At 38.5% G+C, this 19,222-nt stretch overlaps 1 protein-coding gene across 1 annotated transcript; it reads left to right on the top strand.

The window, feature by feature from the left end:
• Positions 1 to 1,208: 1,208 nt before the first annotated feature.
• On the top strand, positions 1,209 to 18,344 carry LOC104510124 (E3 ubiquitin-protein ligase MARCH6-like; the record flags this gene model as incomplete). The annotated part of the gene is made up of 5 exons (XM_010152278.1): positions 1,209 to 1,310; positions 2,187 to 2,260; positions 11,185 to 11,328; positions 16,101 to 16,173; positions 18,176 to 18,344. Coding segments are annotated over exons 3-5 (372 nt in total), but the record flags the coding sequence as incomplete, so codon positions are not given.
• Positions 18,345 to 19,222: the final 878 nt, after the last annotated feature.

Genomic DNA, 19,222 nt, shown 5'->3' with positions numbered 1-19,222 from the left:
TATGGTCATATTGTCACTTATTTTTAGAAAAACATGGATATTTTAACATTTTCTGCCTTTTGGAACTTTTTGTCAGAAAACATTAGCTCTTGGAGATTTCAACCAAGAACAAAGATAGGCAATTCAGACTTGAAAGTGCATATTTTCAGTATTCTTACATCAGGACTTTAAGTCTGTTACACTCTTGCAGGTTTGCTGAATGGTAGTTGATTGGGAAATGATTAACAAAAGAGAAAATCCTAAACTTAAATCTTCTGTAAAAGTGGACATTTTATGTTCACTTCCTTAATAGAAGTAAAAGTGCAGTGGTATTAAAGGAGGGCTAAATGGAAGATACTATGCATCTGTCAATAAGTAAATAAAATACTTGATTTTTATTTATATTTGGTTGTGTGTTTAAATGCTCTGAATAGCAGAATGGTATTAAAACAGACATCTGCTTTTTAGAGGGAGAGGTGTACACTCACTTCTTTGTCCACAAACATCTTGCAATCTTTATTTATTCTCTATTTTTTATATTTTCTTACAACTGAAGTGCAGAACCTATTGAAATATTACTGAAATTATGAAAAAAGAAATAGAAAATGGCCTTTCTATTGTGACTGGACTGTCCATGCTAAATGGACAGCATTACTCAGCTCAGGTGGCAAACCCACAAAATGTCTATTCCTGTTTGTTATGATGGGGTTTTTTTCCCCACCCTTTCATCAAGAGCACCAAGGAACATCCGCATGAGGTTCAAGAATAGCAAATGGCATGTTTAAGTCATTGTTAGACATTAGTAAATCTCTTCTGCTCAGCCTCTGTTTAACTTGTTCAAAACTCAGAATGAATATTTCCATTTCAAAGTCTCCACTTTCAGGAAGATTGTCCTTAGCAATCTAGATGTTATTTTAGTGATAAAATTTTTTAGGCAAAAAGCACCTCTGCATGTAGTTTTACTGTGTCTTTTGCCTAAAAATGTTAAAAATGTAAGAAGACATGTTTTGATGTTTTTACATAATATGATCAGGCAGACAACATTCTTGATTTTTCTGGTGATGTCTCAGTTCTCGTGTCTTGCATCAGATGAAATCTGTCTTCTGTCCTCTTTCAATTTATTTTGGCTTCATTTTGCTACATAGCAAAATTTCTAGAGTTTAATTGTATAATTTGTCTTTAAATTTGAGTGTTCTAAATGGTAGGGTAATAAGCTTTATGTCCTTGTCAGCAGATATATGCAGAGTCTGTCGATCTGAAGGAACTCCTGAGAAACCCCTGTATCATCCGTGTGTGTGTACCGGCAGTATTAAATTTATTCATCAGGAATGGTAAGTTCTGTGTTTGAGTTTGTTTGTTTTGGTGGGGTTTTGTTTGTTTGTTCTTTTTCAATAAAACAAATTAACGTGTTTCTGAATACAATACTTCCTAAGTGTTCAGGTTAACTAGTAAGAAAACCCTATTTTCAGAGGAAATGTGTTAAGGGTTCTGATGTTTTTTACATGATGGCTCATTACAGTTCTCAAATAATTTAGCAGTTACATGTGAAAAGGAAAGTCTGATAATTGATTGTCTTTATGACTACAGTTTTGTGTGTCAGCTTTATGAAAACTAAGCAGAAAAATCATATGTTGGGTTTTTTCTGCCCGCTTAGTTGTGAGTAAAAGAACATCTAACCTCATAGCAAGAAATAAAAATACCCTGGCACTTTTTGATCATTTTGAGGTATATGTTTGATTAGGGAAATGCTAAAGTGAAAACTGTATTTCTGGTCTATAGCACATGTTTATTTTGGTGGTATTTTAATATCCATTCTTTCACAAATACAACAGTTCTGAGTCTTGGGTGTGTATGTGTCATGTCTTGAGGTATTTTTAAACATCAGTGTCACTAATGGGTGTCTATGACAGCATGTATGCTTTGGGTTATTACCTATTTCAGTAACATACTCAAAAATGTGCTTTATCAATAGTATAAATGATGTAATTGAAGAGTCACTGTTACTCATCATCAGTTTACCTTTTTCTGTTTATGAAATTTGCTTGATGGCCTAAATGGACTTAATACACATGCCAGTTTAAGTCCTGTTTGATACTAGCAATATCCTCATCTATGTTTGAAAACAGAATTGGTGTGTTTTCCTTAATGGAGGGGTAAGGTGGAGAGATGCAGTAGTGTGTATTAATATTTTTTACTTTTTATTGCAGCTTAGTTCAGTGGCTTAAACACAGCAGAAAAGAGTACTGTGAATTATGTAAGCACAGATTTGCTTTCACACCAAGTAAGTATGTTGTACTGCTCCTATTTTTTCAGAATTTCTTTTCTTTTTGTTCTTTTAGTATGTATGAATTGATTACTTTGCATTCAGCATGATAGATCCTAAACTTGTGCTTTAACTTCTGTATTCTTGTTTGAAGTAGAGCTCTTGCGCATATTATTGCAGACTGAGAGTTGTTTAAATAATGAGTAATCCAGTTCTTTCATGACCTTACGTGAGCCTTAAGAGAAGTAATACTCTGTACCTTTTCTGACTGCCTCAGTCCCATTCTTTTGTTGTCAGCATTACAGCGTATGGCATGTCTTCAGCTTCACTGATGAATTTGAGCATTTGTAAGTCTGAATATTAAGGTGGAACCACAGCAAAATTTGTTTTTGAAAAACAGTTTTCAGTTACCTTTGATCTATCCACCTGCAACACTACCACATGCCTTCTGCCAGTTTCAGTTCAAATGTTTTTGATAGATAATGCAAATGATAATTATTCCACTTGCATTTCAGTAACTACCCAGTATTACATCACCTTTTATGTTAGGTTCATAAGTTAGGCAGCTTATGATGAAGAATGACTATGTCTTTTTATAGTTCCCAGAGGATTCTTAATTACATTTTAACCGATAGTAGTAGAAACAAGGGAGGTCCTTTGGCTTAGTGGCAGGCTAGGCTCATTATTTAGTATTGCCAGCTTATTGACTGTTGAACAGGTAAAGTGGTTCTTGTGCTATGTATTTTTCTTATTAAATATATTTGTGCTGATTTGTTATTTACCACTGCTGAACTGGGTTCTTCATGATGTAAGATATGCAGTTTAAAATTTCTTTTAAACTGACAAGTGCCTGCACTATAGAACCTACCTTGAGTTGAGAAAGATGATGAGGTTTGACTGTTTTAGGTGTGAGGTACATTAAAAATCAAAGCTCCTTTTCAGGGTAGCTGGTCTCACTTGGAAAGATGGAGTGCTCATCCCATCTTCTGCTCCCTCTCACCTTTTCTGAAATTGTTTTACTGGTTTTGTACATTGGTAGAGAAAACTGAGGCTAAGGAGCCAGATGGTTTAATTAATGTTTTTTATGTTCCAAAAATCCTGTAATCCACCTTCCTTCTATATATTGAACCTCAGAAGTTTCCATTTCTGCCAACAATTAATTAAACACATTACACCATTTTTTTAAATAATCAGCAGTGAAATATATACAATATTAACTCTTGTTATCACTGTCAGGAGAACGGTATAGAACCACAGACTGATTTGGGTTGAAAGGGACCTTAAAGACCATCTAGTTCCAACCCCCATGCCATGGGCAGGGACACCCTCCACTAGACCAGGTTGCTCAAAGCCTCATCCAGCCTGGCCTTGAACACTTCCAGGGGTGGAGCATCCACAACTTCTCTTGTAAATTTTATGTTGATGACAGCAATGCTTTCAGGTTATTTTTTTTAAATGCTAGAGACTTCTATAAGAAATGTAAGAGATGTCATCTGCTTGCAGGTTTTATCTGTTAAACGTTTTATGAAGGCATTACATTGCTTCTGTTTGGAAGCTTTGCAAATTAAGAGTGATCCCTAGTTCTGGAGCTCCCTACCAGCTAATTAGCCTCTTTCAAAATTGCATTCTGCTACTAGGTCCTCTACAGAATTTGTTGTGCAAGACCAGCAAACTGCATTTCAGTGATTTACTAGTTGTTAAGAAGAAAGAAGGCTTTCTAGTTTTGTATGAAGAAAAAGACAAAAGCTTATAGCATTTTCCTTAAGATATAGAAAAAAAGAGGATGAGATGTTCTAAATGAAGAAAAAGACAAAAGCTTATAGTGTTTTCCTTAAGATATAGAAAAATAGAGGATGAAATGCACTTTATGTATGTGTTCCTATTGATATTAGAAAGCTTATCAGCTGCCCTTATCAACAGAGGAGTTCATGCAGAAGTTTAACCCTTGACAGACATACCTGTTGCCAGCACAGCTTGTAACGTAGCTGCAGATTACAGGCACGTGGGAATTACGGTGGTTTAACAGGTTACCATTTGGCATGGGAGCCATGAAATTGGTAATAATGAACTTTTCTTTCACGTGAGATGGAGTACTTCCTCCTCATGCAGTCTCTAGCAAAGGTCTGCTTATCCTCCTGTCACACAGTGACCGCTCCTCAGACCTAGCAGCCTCAGCAGGTAACGCTTTCTTCATGGCTTTCCACGTTGCGGCATGCTTTTTTCCTACCGGGCCGCGCGCAGTGGTGGCATATGTCAGGTACCTAGCACTGACTCCTCTAGCCCTCTCTGCCCAGCGTGTCTTGTTTCACTGTTTCCCTCGCACCCAACACACATGCAGTTAGGGTTTCTCGAGCTTCTCTTACCCCTCCTCGTTAGGAAAATAATGTGGATGTCCAGTCTGGAAGTTGGATCTGCTTGTGGGAGCTGTGAAAGGGTCACAGGTGCTGGAGAGAGAATAATAAGGCAGAGATGGGATTGATGTATATGCCAGTCATCCAAAATGAAGTTGAATCTGGCTTATAACCATGCCAGGGTTAAAGCACTTTCAAATAAGTTAATTCACCATGGGATGTGGCGGAATAAACACATATACGTCGTTAGTATCTGGGCTTCAATTGACAGGCACCAGGTTGAGATTAATATTGTAGTAATACCAGCAACTTCTCTTTTAGTTTAGCTTGGTTTGCTTGTTAAGTCTGTTGCTGTTATTCTGTCAAAAATGCACTTTTGCTAGTATAACTTTCTGTGTATGGAGTATTCATAAAATACTCCATGTGCATGTATTCTTTAAGTCCTGTGACATCTTGTGACTTCTTTATAGCACCCGAACTACTTGGTTACTGTTTGGAAGGAAGGAAAGGAAGAGTAGAAAGTCCAATTTGCTTCTTGGCAGGAGTACAAAGGAACTGATTTTTATTTTTAATAATAGTATCATTCCCTAAAAAGGTTTAGTCACGTAAGGAAATGACTCGATTTTCAAATGCGCGCTTTGAAGCTCAATTTTGTATGTTTTAAAATTTACTCCTTTTCTGGAGTTCTTCAATTTATGAATTAATACAGCTATTTAAAAAAAAAAAAGTAGCTTTGGACTTTTTTTTGAATTCTGGCAAGGTGCTTCTTCTTTTTTAACTTTCACATTGTCTTTCTGAGTTTTTAAAGAGTAGCTACTCTTTGTTTTCCTCCCCACATATGCACATTCCTTTGTCATGTGCTAGTATGCCCTTTTCTTGATGTCACACTAGACATTCATAAGCACTGAGCCGTGAAGGAAGGTGAGGGTGTATTTCCCATGAGAAGATAGTTTTCAAAACTTCTCTTTTCTGTAGAAGGTAACATTAACATAAATACACAAATACAGAAGCGACAAGCCTGATATTTAGCTGGAGATTGGGTTGGGTTGATTCCTCCATCGATACAGCCGCTTAGGTAGCAGTAAGTGGTCTATCTGGTGTCACAAGCTTGGTTAATACAAAGGTTGTAAAATGGGAGGAAGCCACGTGGGTGGGATGTTCCTCAATTTATAAATTACTGTAATCTGAAATAGGATGTTGATTTATACGTGCAAAGTTGCCAATTCAAGGCTTGCAAGCACTTGGACATTACTGTCTGTACTGTTCTGATCCTGGATTGGTACTGTTCTTCCTCTTTCTTGTTGTTTGCCACCTTTGTTGACGTGTAACGGTTAATATGAAAGTTGTTTGGATCAGGAACTGTTTGTTTCTGTGAATCATTTGGATTGATTGAGATTCCTAAGCTATCCTGTAGCACACTGAGATTCTCCACATTAAATACCGAATGTTATGTTTAAGTTCCGAACTTCTAGATCTCTATTTTTGTACAAGATGATCTGTAAGAAGTTACATAATGATACTGAAATGAGCGACCCATTTTGTTGGGCTCATCTTTCGAAGCAGTTAAGATTCTAGTGAAGGATATAATGAGCCTTTTTTTTTTACCTGTTTATTGGGACTAACTTTAACACAGCAGTCCGTAGCTTCAGCGTTTCTAGAACATCCAGTTTAGAAAAACATAAACTTCTGAAATAAAATACTACATGCTGGCACAGAATTCAACGTGTCTGCTGCCAGCTCCAGAGTGCAGAGTAAACATGCAGCTGAGATCCATGAGTGCCATTTCATATGCTGTGTTAGACCCCTGGCTTGCATGAGAAGGGGTGGCATTTTTCTCCTTTCAGCTTAGCAGTCTGGAGCAAAGTCTGTGTGTGTCTCGAGAGTGCAAATCATCAAGATGTCGAACGGGTTGGGTTGGAAGGGCCTTTTGAAGAACATCTAGTCCAGCTTAAAATGACTCGCAACCCCTCTATGGTCAAACCAGTGCTTTAACCCATGAGCTGTATAACATACGTATTTCATAATCAATGCACAAGGATGGTTGAGGTGGCATATAAATGGCTTGCAAGTGTAATAGTAAATAGAAATCTATGGGTAAGAGGGCTGTAGGTGTGGAGATTCTGTGAAGTAGGCTAAATTACAGTTTTACCTAATCAAAAGAAGATGTTTCACTTTCTTCCACACTAGGCATGCACCTGTTTTTAAGTTTTATGGGCCAGTATTTTTTAAGAGTGAGAAATGAAATAGGATACAGTTGCATTGTGACAGCTGTGGAGAAAAGGAAGACTATTAAAAAAATCTGGACCTTCATAATAAATAGTGGTAGGGCTTTTTTTGATGCAGCATGGCAGAAGGCTATTGCTTTTCTAGTGTCTTTCTGCAGCTCAGCTTCCCTCCTTGAAAAGTGTAAGATGATGCCCTATAGGAAGGGACTCGTGGGAGGCGTGAAACCTGTAGGTGTAACATCAATTGGGAAAATGTATTTAGGATCTTTATTTCCTTCTGAGGGGAAGATTTGCATTTTCAAAATGCCTCTGACCAGTAACATGAAAACTTTGGATAACTTTCCATTGTATTTTATACTAGTTTGTAGTGATCATACGTCTGACTTCTCTGCAAATTTTTGCGTGCTTCAGAAAGAATCCACTTTTTCCCCTGTGGTGGAACTAGCTGTAAGTGGGGGAGATAAACATACTTAAACCTGCACAACCTGTTCTCATTCATTGGAGTAAGCCCTTTGGAGACAGGGAGGGTCTTGGACCATAGCTTTGAGACCAGTTACACATTGCTGGTGATTTGTTGTGAAGGTGGTTTTGTACAGGCATTCTGCTGCAGGTGTGGGACAGGAAAGAGGAGCAAGAGAGTTTCAGGATTAGGAAAAGCCTGGTGCTCTCTGTACTCGTCTTTTTTTCTGTTGTGCAGCTGGCATTTATAACTACAGGATGTTGCTGCTTTTTTTTTTTTTTTAATACAAGTAACAAAAGTGAAGTCTGAAACTCTCCAGGTTTGCTAATATTTATAATTATTAAATTATATCAGAACATACAGGTATTCAGAAAGCCCCTGCTATTACTCAGATCCTGCTCTGATGAGAGCTCCTTTCTGTACTGCACTTGTCAGGACTACATATCTCTCGGATCTCCTTGCAGGGGAAATTGTGTGGACAGTATAGCTTTCATTTGGATTAACTTTTGGTACTTTGAAAAGATTGGGAAAGAGAGGTTAAATTGCAAGTGTCTGTCTGTTTTATTTCGTTGTGAGTTTGGTGGGAATTATAGCCTTTAGATTCAGCAGGTTGTCCCTTTTTGTCCCTTTTGTGTTTGTCAAAGTCCAGTTGTGTGATGTTTGTACTAAATAGCCTCTGAGGAAATAGGAATGATGAGAGAGCTTCCTGTAATAACCTTAAAGGTATCACCTTGGTAAGATAGAGCATTGGGAACCTTTTTTTCCACTACCTCTTCTGAGTCTTTTTGTCAGCATAATTTATTTACAAGCTGTTTCCCTGAAAACTAGTCATCGTTATTGTTTGCTTTCTTCCTTAGTTTTTCCAGGAGAAGGAAAATGTCTAAAGACAGTTTCATGTTTTTCCTACCTTATGTGTGTTAGTGCAATAGTAGATTTTTGTCCTGAGCTGTCTGATTTGGAGAAGCAAAACTAATATATGTGTTCCTGGAAAAATTAGGCTGGGGGAAGGAGGGAGGGGTGCGTGGAACAAAAACCCACTCCCAGAAAACAACCAGCTAAACAGAAAAAATCCACCCCTGATCTAGTATTCACAAGTAGAACAGCAGTTACACTGCACAGGTGTGACCTCAGTATCCAAAAAGCTCTCTAGTAGTTTTCCCATGGCCTGGACAGCTCAAAGAAGTGGAAGTAAAGCTGTGAAAGCTCACTTACACCGAGTGAAAGTCTGTTTGAATTTCATGATGTAGCAGAAAAAAACTCCACTGTTGCTTTAACTGGCCTCTAGCAGAGAGATTTTTATTTGGAGGAACTGTGGTAAATAATGCAGGAAATTGGTTTCTCAAACTGAATTAGGAAAGGTGACTGGGATAGGAAATAAGGGACGGAGGAAGGATGAGAAGGGTGCAAAAGGGAATGGAGGAGATGTATACCATGGTGGCAGGTGTCAAAGTCTCAGGACTCTCAGTGGTAGTGAGGAGTGGATGAAAGGGGGTGGAATGTGGAGAGAAAATGGCAATAGGTGGCAGACACAAGTGGGGGGATTAGCTATGAAAACCAGCGGCTGCAAGCTCCAGTGCTGCAATAGGCTTGTACACCCCGGATTCCTGTCGTGCTAGGAACTTTGGCATTTCAACTACCCAAATGCTGTAGGATGTAGAAGGGCTTTATGTTATCATCATGGAATAAAGCTTCTAGTGGTAGAAGCTTTATATATTTTGAGGTGTGGCAAAGCAAAGGAAAACCAGCAATCTTCCTCCCCTCCCCGTCCCCAGCTCCTGAAATCATCAGAGATCGGCAAATTGTTAAAATTGGTGGGATGTAGCTTGTCTTGTCTGAGTAGTAGCTACATTGTGCACTTAATTTGAATGCTGAGTTGTAATCCTAAAGCCTTTCAAAAAATGAGTATGTAGAGGTGCAAACATGAACGCTTCGGCTTTACTGAATTAGGGTGGGCATCCTTTTTGTTTTTTAATCCCCTGTGTGAGTTTTCAGTACTGCCTGAAAGATGCAGGTTTGTTTTTTTTTCCTTGTAGCCCCTGTTGCAGTTCCAAAGTGTTGATCCAAATACATTTCTTGAAAACAAAACAGAAAAAACCCTCAAGCTGAGTTCAGTTTTGTCTGAGTGATTATCATAAATGTGTAACAAATACACTGTAGGTAGTTCTCCTTTTAGCACCCTTAACAAAGTTCTGCTTGTCTCCTCTCATGTTTTCCGGAAGGTTTGTTCAGTGTGAGCTGAAGGGTCGTTACTAAGCCTTCAGTTGGCATTTTCTGTGGCACTGCCAATTTGTATACTAAATCTGTTTCTGTAGTAAGAAAATTGTAAATTGGTAGACAGTGTCAAAATATGTTTGTGTCCTGCTTTCAATTTACTGCTCTATGTTCTCACAGCTACGCTTCCCTAGTGTTGTATTTTTAGTCCTTTTTAAATGAATTCCAGTTCCTTGCCAGATACCTGACAACTAAGAACATTTGAAATTTAAAACCAGTTACTACTTTCCTTACAGTTACTGTTTTGTTGTTACTTTGTGCCCAATATAATCCTTATGTTGTCAAAATGCACCAAACTCTCCTCATTCTTCGGCTACTTCTGCATGTTGACACTGTTGTTCTACACTCCTGAATTCTTTTTACGATACAGAAACTTAGGGATATACCCCTGGAGAGAAGAGGGTTTTTTCACAGGTGGAGACTTCGTCTCTGAGGTAGTGAAAGGCTGATTAGGAATGTAGGTAAAGGTAGCAAGGGTGTTTGTTGGAGAACAAGGGAGGTGTAGGTAGGTTGCCTGAAGCAGTATTTCACAGACTTTGAGTCATGAGAGGGAAGAAAAAATTTTCTCTGGTACTTCGTATAAAAAGTAAGTTTCCCTATGGACTTAAAAATATGTGATAAAGTCTTCAAACTCTGCTGTTTCCAACATAACTGTTAATCATCCAGGCAGCTATATCTGTGTGCAACTCGTAACTGTAGTTTATTATCTTCATTCAAATCTGTTACTGATCCTGTGCACTACTGCTTCTTGGCATCTTGTAGAAGCTGACTAAATTTAATGACATTGTTAGAGAGAGATGTTTTATAATTGTTTGCAAAAGAAGATGCCCTGTCACTTTTTCTTGGCTTTTGAGTAGGAATGGGCCTATGTAATATATAGGTGTTGAATTTAAAACTCAAGACAATTTGTTATGTATTATTATATGAAAAAGTGTGCACAGGCTGAGAGATTGGCTTTATGTTCTGTAATAGGAGCTACCTTAGAAGAAATCTTGCATGATATGAAATAGGTATCTGTTGAAAGTAAAAGTCGTTGTGTGTAAATTTCAATGTCTGTAGATACTTAATCAGTTCCCTTCAGTTTTCCTGTCTGGTGCGCTCTTTTTTTTTTTTTTTTTTTTTTTTTGGGGGGGGGTGGGGCGAGGGAGGGGCTGTTGGATAGCAAGTGGAATCTAAATTATCTAGCACAAACAAATTGACAGTATGCGCAATTGCTAATTTCTCTAGTTCCTTGTGCTCTTTCCATGAACTAGGTTTATAAATAACAGCCAGGGATATCTTTGAGGTGGTGCTGAGTGGGAGGGCTGCTGAATTTAGAATCCGCTTTTTCTTGCAGGCTAATTTTGAGGTGATCAGACTTTACAGTTGATAAATCAGGCTATTAAGAAAACTTCTCTAAGTCAAAAGCTAGCATGGAGTTTGTTAATTTTCTCATTCTGCTCAGTACACAATGTAACAAATGTGTCGTGAATTTTTTTTGTGTTACTTGTTTGGGGTCATCTCATGGGAATCTATAAAATATGCTTATTCTTCTAGTAAGCTTTTGCCAAATAAAATCATTTTGTAGTTGGCAGGACTTTTACACAACTGCTTCTTTGAAGGAAGAACTGTTTCATAAGTGCCTTTTCTACACAGTTTATTCCCCAGATATGCCTTCACGGCTTCCAATCCAAGACATCTTTGCTGGACTGGTTACGAGTATTGGCACAGCAATACGATACTGGTTTCATTATACACTTGTGGCCTTTGCGTGGTTGGGAGTAGTACCTCTTACTGCATGTAAGTATTGATGTTTTGTACTGTAATACTCTAGTGCGCAGGAGAACATGCCACTTCCTGCAGCAAGTTCTGTGCGACCATTGTTGGTTTATTTAAAAAAAATAATGAATTCAAAGACGTTATTTCATTTATTTTCACTCAGAAGTTCTAGCTGTTTGACTCTGAAGCCACTAGTGCAATGCAGGAAGGTGTTATGAGGTAGGAGAAAATGCACAAAAGGGCTTTTAAAGTTCTTATTCCAATAAAATGCCTCTTTCCTATTATCTTCTTTGAAATCTACATGGAAGTTTTTATTTGCTACTGTTTATTAATATTAGGTTAGAGAAATCGTCCTGTTTTTTCTAGCTGTCTATTAATGAAAGCGTAAGGGGTTTTTTTTGTATGAAAAGTGAAATTCCTTTACAGACATACATAAATTGATTAGTAAAACTCCTCTGGAAGAATCTTAAAGGCCTATAAGTAGCAAAGGAATTAGGAGAAAAAGAGAGTGCACGTTTAAATTGATGTAGTCTCCAGTTTGAAATGCACTTCTCAAATACAGATGGAAAGAGAACTAATGATGTTTCAACAAGCTAAAAATACAGAGATGATGGAAAAAAAAGGCAAAAGGGATATAGTGTTCAGTGAAGGAAATGGTGGGAAGTGCGTCTTCACAAACAGTCATATAGCCTGTGAACAAAAGATCAGGGAGCCAGTAAATGCATCTCCCTGGACAGTTTCTCAATATGGTCTGTGCTTTTATTTGTAGCTGGCACTGGCGTAGTTTGAGAATAGCACAATGCTGGCATCAGCTATAAAAGAATGATCCTGTTTCTACAGCCCGTTCTTCCTGTGCAGGAAAAAGAGCTTTTCTGGGCATGGAGTAAACAAGATTTACAAACTGCTCTGCAGGAGAACCAAAAAATATTTCAAATGTCCTCAAGTTTTTAGATGAGTCTTGGTTTTCTACCACTGTCTTTCAAAATGCAACTGTTGAATGCTTTTCTTACTAAAACTTCTGAAGGACAGCAAAATCATATTCAATAGATGAAGGTATTTGTTTCATAACTGTCTGAAAACCTGATGCTGGCTCTTCAGTAATACTGGAATATTCTGGTGATACCAGAAGTCATCACCTACAATTTAGTTTTAGAAGTCTTTTTGTTTTTACAAATGTCATTTTCTAAATACTCCTTTACTAAGCCAACATAACGGACTTAGCATTTTGATTTGAGTGACCCCTTCTTTTTTTTTTAACTTAATTTCTGTCTAGCATTGCACATGTACCCCTGTTTATGGATTCCTTTAAGAATTAATGTATTGTGAAGGGTAACATATTTACACAGGAAGGTGTCCATCATGATAGTCATTCAGTCTAACAAACCTGGAAAAATCCATTTACTTTTGGAACTTGTCAGGATCTGTCTCATGGATGCGTGGGGGTTTTTTTGTATAGGTCTTGTCTTCTTACATTAAATGCCTTTAATCTTTAAATTTTCTGTAATACTTAACCTTTTTTAATCTAGTCTTTTGTCTTCCCTGTTTCTGTCATATGGCTTCACAAGGAAGTATTCTCATTATTTTATATCTGGAAGAAAAAGGTGCAGCATAAAAAAACCTTGTCAAACATACCAAAGGAGATGCATGGGTGAACAAATCTGTCTCCTAGATTAACAGGCAGGTCACACAGTTATCCGTTTGTGGAATAAATCCTATGCTTTTGTTTTGGCAATTTCACTTCTTTATTGCATGCCCATCTTACATGGTTGAGTAAAAAGAGTTTAACTCTGCTCTGGTGAGACCCCACCTGGAGTACTGCGTCCAGCTCTGGAGCCCTCAATATCAGAAGGATATTGACCACTTGGAGCGAGTCCAGAGGAGCGCCACGAAGATGATCAGAGGGCTGGAGCACCTCTCCTATGACGAAAGGCTGCGAGAACTGGGCTTGTTCAGCCTGGAGAAGAGGAGGCTCTGAGGAGACCTCATTGCAGCTTTCCAGTATCTGAAGGGGGCCTACAAGGGTACTGGGAGAGGACTTTTTACAAGAGCCTGTAGTGATAGGACAAGGGGTAATGGGTATAAATTGAAATCAGGGAGGGTTAGATTAGATGTCAGGAAGAAATTCTTCACAGAGAGGGTGGTGAGGCACTGGAACAGGTTGCCCAGAGATGTTGTGGATGCCCCATCCCTGGCTGTCTTCAAGGCCAGGCTGGATGAGGCTTTGAGCAACCTGGTCTAGGGCAAGGTGTCCCTGCCCATGGCAGGGGGGGTGGAACTAGATGATCTTTAAGGTCCCTTCCAAACCTAACCATTCTATGATTCTATAACTCTGTGCCTACCTCCAGCCTAATCCCAGCAGGCTCTGATATGCTGTTGCTATTCTGTTAGCGCAAAGCATATTTACATTAATGGATGAAAAAAGCCAGTTTTACAGTTTGCTGTGATCTGTTCAGAGAAGTAAGATTAACTAGACAGATTTAATCCAAAGTTGTTTTATTCTTTATGATAATTGTACTTAGCTGCATGGTTCCTAGAGTGAAATACCCAAGATACCTATACGGTGCGTTGTGTAAGGAAGAGGCGTACGCACCGAGTGCAGTGAATGTGTACATTAAAGCAGTAGGAAATGCTAGAGTGGGAGTTGGGTTGTCTGAAGTCCCTCCTTTATCTCAGAGTTTAGAAATCACTGTTCACACACCAATATGGTGCATGAATGTATTTTTCTGCAGTGATTCAGTTGCTGGGGGTTTTTTTGTTTGTTTGTTTTAAACGTAGCTGAAGAGAATTGTTGTATACATGTTTCATGTAGTTGTGTAGCAGTTAAAATTGTAGGGGTGTGCAACAGAACTATTTTCATTTGCATTAGTAAAGTATGAATGGAATTTCCTATGCGAGCTGCAGACGAACCAGCAGAAGGGCTAAAAGGAGTATTTGCTGTTTCCTAGAGAGCATCATATATGTGATTTCATTAAAATTGAGAGGGTGAACAAGCAGACTAAAGATAAGGTGTCAAGAAGATGAAGAACAGGACTGGAGTTGTAGCTTACACAGATAAGGAAAACAGGAGAACTGTGAATTTTGCATCAGGCTCAAGAAGGATGAAACAAAACAATGAAGCAAAGATCCCAAATGGCATCCACTTAACAAGAGTACGAAAGGCAACTCTAAAATCGGTTCATAAATGCTAATCAAAAGGAATCCAAGAGATATGATGAGAATTTACTAGCTGGTGTCCTTCATCTTCAGGGTTGTCCACAAATGATCCTGTCCAGACCACTTGGACATGCATGTCTTAGTGCTTATATGTGAGTGAGCAAGTGAAATCTGTGAGGAAAAATGGCTTGCTTAGAGATCAGTTTGATTAGAGATTTTGTATAACAAAATCCCCTTCCTGTTCCATAATATCTCACAGTGAATTTTGTTACACTGGCGTCCTACCAGCATAGCATAATGGGAAGTTAACAAGGCTTGTGTTCTTTGACCTTTTCAGCCCGGCAGAGTTCATAGCGGTAACTTGCCCCTTCCGTGTTCCCCTACCCGGTAGCTAGATGGTAGGCAGGGGCAAGCTACTGAAAGTCACTGTTGGAAGAGGATCAGTATCATCTTGCTAAATTTGATTCTGTGACTGTTCAGTATAAAATGTGTAAGTAGTACTGACTACAAGGAGGCTGAACATTTTCATTAGGTAAGCTACAGCCATTGTCTCCTTTGTGTTCCAACTTATTCTCGATATTTGGATCTTGCGTTGTTTTTTGTATTACTTTCTGTCCAATGTCAGAACTTCAGCATGAGAGGTAGATTGCATTGGGGATGTAATTTTTAACTTCCTCCAAGTGCTATATTATGTCTTGAATAATAGCTGGGCGTAAAGAGTAGACCTTTTGGGCATTTCTGGCAGATTGGTTCATGAGAGATGTCGAAACATACACTTTCTGTAAGTTCCAAACAGGCTTAACCAAGAAGCAATAGCTGAGCTATTCTTTCTAGGTCACAGAAACCACAGCGTGCCAATATGTACTTGGGTACCTCTGCCTGCCTAAAGGATGGAATGAGAATCTTAGGAATTACATTTCTGGGTATAGAGGCCTCAATTCTTCCCTCATCCTGTTCTCAGCATCTGTGCCATCCTCCTGTGGATCTGAACTTAATTTTCTAAAATTTATACAATATGCACTTGATAACCTACTTTTAAGATTATGGGACTGAAGACTCGTAAAAAGCTAACGTCACCTAGCATCAAGTATGAATCCATAAAACGATTATTTAAAACAGATAATGAAATGGAGAAACTCCTTACTACAAGATATCATAATACCAAAGTTTATACAGGTTCAAAATACGATTGAACAAATGAATGGGTGGAATCCATCAAGGGTTAATTAGCACTGAGATATTATGGCACAGGAACTGAGCTGCTTTGTATGAAGCAGTTGAGAACGTACTGAGGAGGTATTGCTGCAAGTGTCTTTAACCTGTTTCCATATTCTTCCTCAGGCATGTGCTGGTGTGACCAGTGTTGGAGACAGGTCTAGGTGAATCTTGAGTCTAGTGTAGTATGGCAATTCTTGCACTTTCAGCGTATACTTTGTCAAGAATGCTCAGCTAAAATAAATACGTCTTCGCTCCATGGGGTTGTATGTGGTCCCGAGGTCTGTTAGTTCACTGGAAGTTGAGATTTTTCCTTGTCATAAATTTCGTTAGGACACCAGGTGAGAAGAGGATACCTAAGGTCCTTTCCAAGTGAGTCTGTGACCAAAATCGAATTTATACCCTGCTTCTGTCTCTTCCTGCAGGTCGTATCTACAAGTGCTTGTTTACTGGCTCTGTGAGCTCACTACTGACACTGCCATTAGATATTCTGTCAACGTAAGTACTTAAACAGTTTGATGCAAGTGACTCTTCCAGTCTGATGACCGTGAAAATGGTTGCTTTGGAATCAATGTGCCTTCCTTCCTCCATCATCTAACACGAGCAGCTGCCGCTTTGCATAACAAGATGTATGGTCAACAGTATCACAGTAGAAATCATTTCACCTTGGAGTTGTTATTCAGGATCTTTGGGATGGAAAACTGACTTTACAAAATGGGGACTGGTTAACGAAGACTTGTATTTGATGTCGGGGAAACGTACGTTGCAAAATCATACTTAAACTGGAGGAAATTAATTTTTTTATTTATTAATTCAGATGCCACATGGGAGAATGTTAATATATATTGCTGGTAATATCAGTGGCACATTCTGTTTGCTTTGTTACATTTTTCTGTTTTGAATGTAATTTTATCCATCCTGAGTCTCTTATGTGATAAGGATTTTTTTTTTAAGGATTGCCTTCTAGCTGGAATTTAGCTTTTATTGCCTCGATTCAACGCTATTGTATGTTGTCTGGATTTGTGGGGTTTTTTTTTTTCAGTCAGTATTACTTAAAGAATCAGTAAATACTAACACAACAGAGTTTCAGACTGGTTCTTACTTTTTTGTTATCTTGAACCTGAGAAACTGAAACTCAAGTTTGGGTAGAACCAGTTGCAAGTCAGGCAGATTTAGAAGGAATGTCCTGTGGGATTCAGCTAAGTCATCTCAGCTGGGCTGTTTGATTTGAGACCTCGGGTCATGTTAGGTTTAAATAATCTTTATTAATGGAGTGACATGCTTTCATGAGATCAATAACTATTTTTCCCATTATCTCTCGGTACGTGTAGATTTTAATCTTTATTTTCCTGAGAAGAATCTGAAACAGCTGAACCTAGAGCACCCCCTCTCATGTCTTTTATAGTCTAAGGGGAACATAGAGGACTCAAATATGTGTCAGATTTTAATGGCACATGAAGCTGCGCTTTGGCGTGTATTTCCTTGACAAAGTCAATTTCAGTAGCATCTTGTCTCATTGGTTTACATTTCTTGTCCCCCTGGCATTCACTGTGCTGTGGAGGTGCAGGTGGTTGCCCAGCTGCCCGGAGAGCCAGGCTAACGCTTCTTTGGGGGTGGCAGAGTAGTACTATGCTGGCATGTTTCTTCCCTATTTTAGAGAATGTACTGTAGTTGGTTAGTTTCCTGAACAAATTCACTGTGGTTAAGGAGTAGTGCAAGGGTGTAAACAAGTGGGAGGGGGTACCTGGAATTAGGGATGAGGGTTGCATAAGCCAATTTAAGTACCTCTTGCATTGCATGAATCTCTAGTTTCGGCTGGCGAACTAAACTCTGTGTTGCTGCTGCTTTACAGTTATGTATGACTTGATAGACTAGGATTTTTAAATTATAGAGAGAATATCTGGCATAAAAGACATCCCGAAATGTAGAGCAGTCGAAGGCAAACCCTGCTGTTCTATTCTTCTTGGTTAGGGCAGCTCAGCAGATAAAAATGTTACAGTGGACTGGATATTATGCATCTAGACATATAAAACAGACCCTTTACTGTAGCAAATAATTTACTTAGCAACTACCATGTTTCCTTTGCTCTTCTTGAAGATTGCTTTTCCTGAACTACTCTTTAAGCTTTTCTTCATATTGAGTCAGATCCTGTTTTGCAGGAAAATTTATGTTTAAACAGTAGTAATTTCACAAACCAAGCCAGAGGGAAATAAAACCTTCTCCAGATCAGTGTTTAACTTGGCGCTCAACCATTTGTACACAGGTACATACAGCCTTCCTAAAAGAAACGTGCTTTGAACAAATTTTTTTAAAAAATAAATAAAAATTGTGTGTAGCTGCTGTCTGCACCTAGGCATGTAAATAAATTCTTTTTTTTTCAGAAGTACCTGTTTATTTGTTGATTTGGACTAGGAGAATTTGTTTCTGGTAGTTAACAATTACTAAGTTTAGCCTTATTAGCAAAATGTATTTGCCATTAATATTTCTTTTTCTTTAACAGGGAGAACCTACTGGCTGACTGTTTGCAGGGCTGTTTCGTGGTAACATGCACTCTGTGTGCATTTATCAGCCTTGTTTGGTTACGTGAACAGATTGTCCACGGAGGAGCACCACAGTGGTTGGAACAAAATCAGCAACAGCCACTCAATGGTGGTGGTCAACAAAATGAGGTAAAACTTAACTGCTCAGTACTTCATGATAAACTTAGAAAATTTTTTGTTGTTGTTTTTGGGGTTTTTTTTGTAAATAAATACATTATCAGAACCCAACAGTAATGTTATTTCAGTGCAAGTTATCTTTATTTGTATGTTAGCAGAAGTTGAACATGTGTTCCTGTATAAACTCAGTAACACCATAGTTCTGTTTTACAGAAGTTCAAAAACTTAATGAATTTGTTATGCTATAATTTTTGTAAAGTAATTTGGGGATTGTTTAGGTTCTTAGATAAGATAATTTTGTGCATATAAACCTGAATTGTCAGTCATACTGAAGATGCAGCTTGCTTTTTATTTTGTTTTTGTCATAATTGTTTTCATAGTTCATGAGGTGTAAATTCACTGTTCTCAAAGCAGTTAGATGTTTTGTTGAAATCTCTGAGGTTGGAGCTTCTCTGCCCTCCCCCTACACCCCAACACACGCAACCTGTACCCCTTCAGTGCTTGCAGGAGCCTCTCAGGCAAGAAAAGAGATGATACAAGTATTATGTGCATAGGGGGAAATAATTAAATTTTGTTTTCTTTTGTAATAAATGTCAATTTTATTTTAAAGACCCAGAGATCCTCAGCTTGATGACTGACTTGGGTTGTCCTTGAATTATCACCTTTCTCACGTAATGCTAGATTTCATAAGATCAAAAGAGTTTCCCTCTATTGAGGCACTGGTGAGACCACATCTGGAGTGCTGTATTCAGTTCTGGGCTCCACCAGTACAAAGAGACATGGACATACTGGAGTGCGTGCAGTGAATAGCCAAGAAAAATGATTAAGGGACTGGAGCATCTGACATAATGATAAGAGGCTGAGAGAGCTGGGTTCAGCCAGGAAAGGGT

Source organism: Eurypyga helias, unplaced genomic scaffold (assembly GCF_000690775.1).
Source record: "Eurypyga helias isolate BGI_N326 unplaced genomic scaffold, ASM69077v1 scaffold13355, whole genome shotgun sequence".
Taxonomy (NCBI): Eukaryota; Metazoa; Chordata; class Aves; order Eurypygiformes; family Eurypygidae; genus Eurypyga; species Eurypyga helias.
Note: the sequence above shows the minus strand (reverse complement) of the source record. Positions and strands in the feature narration are given on the sequence as shown.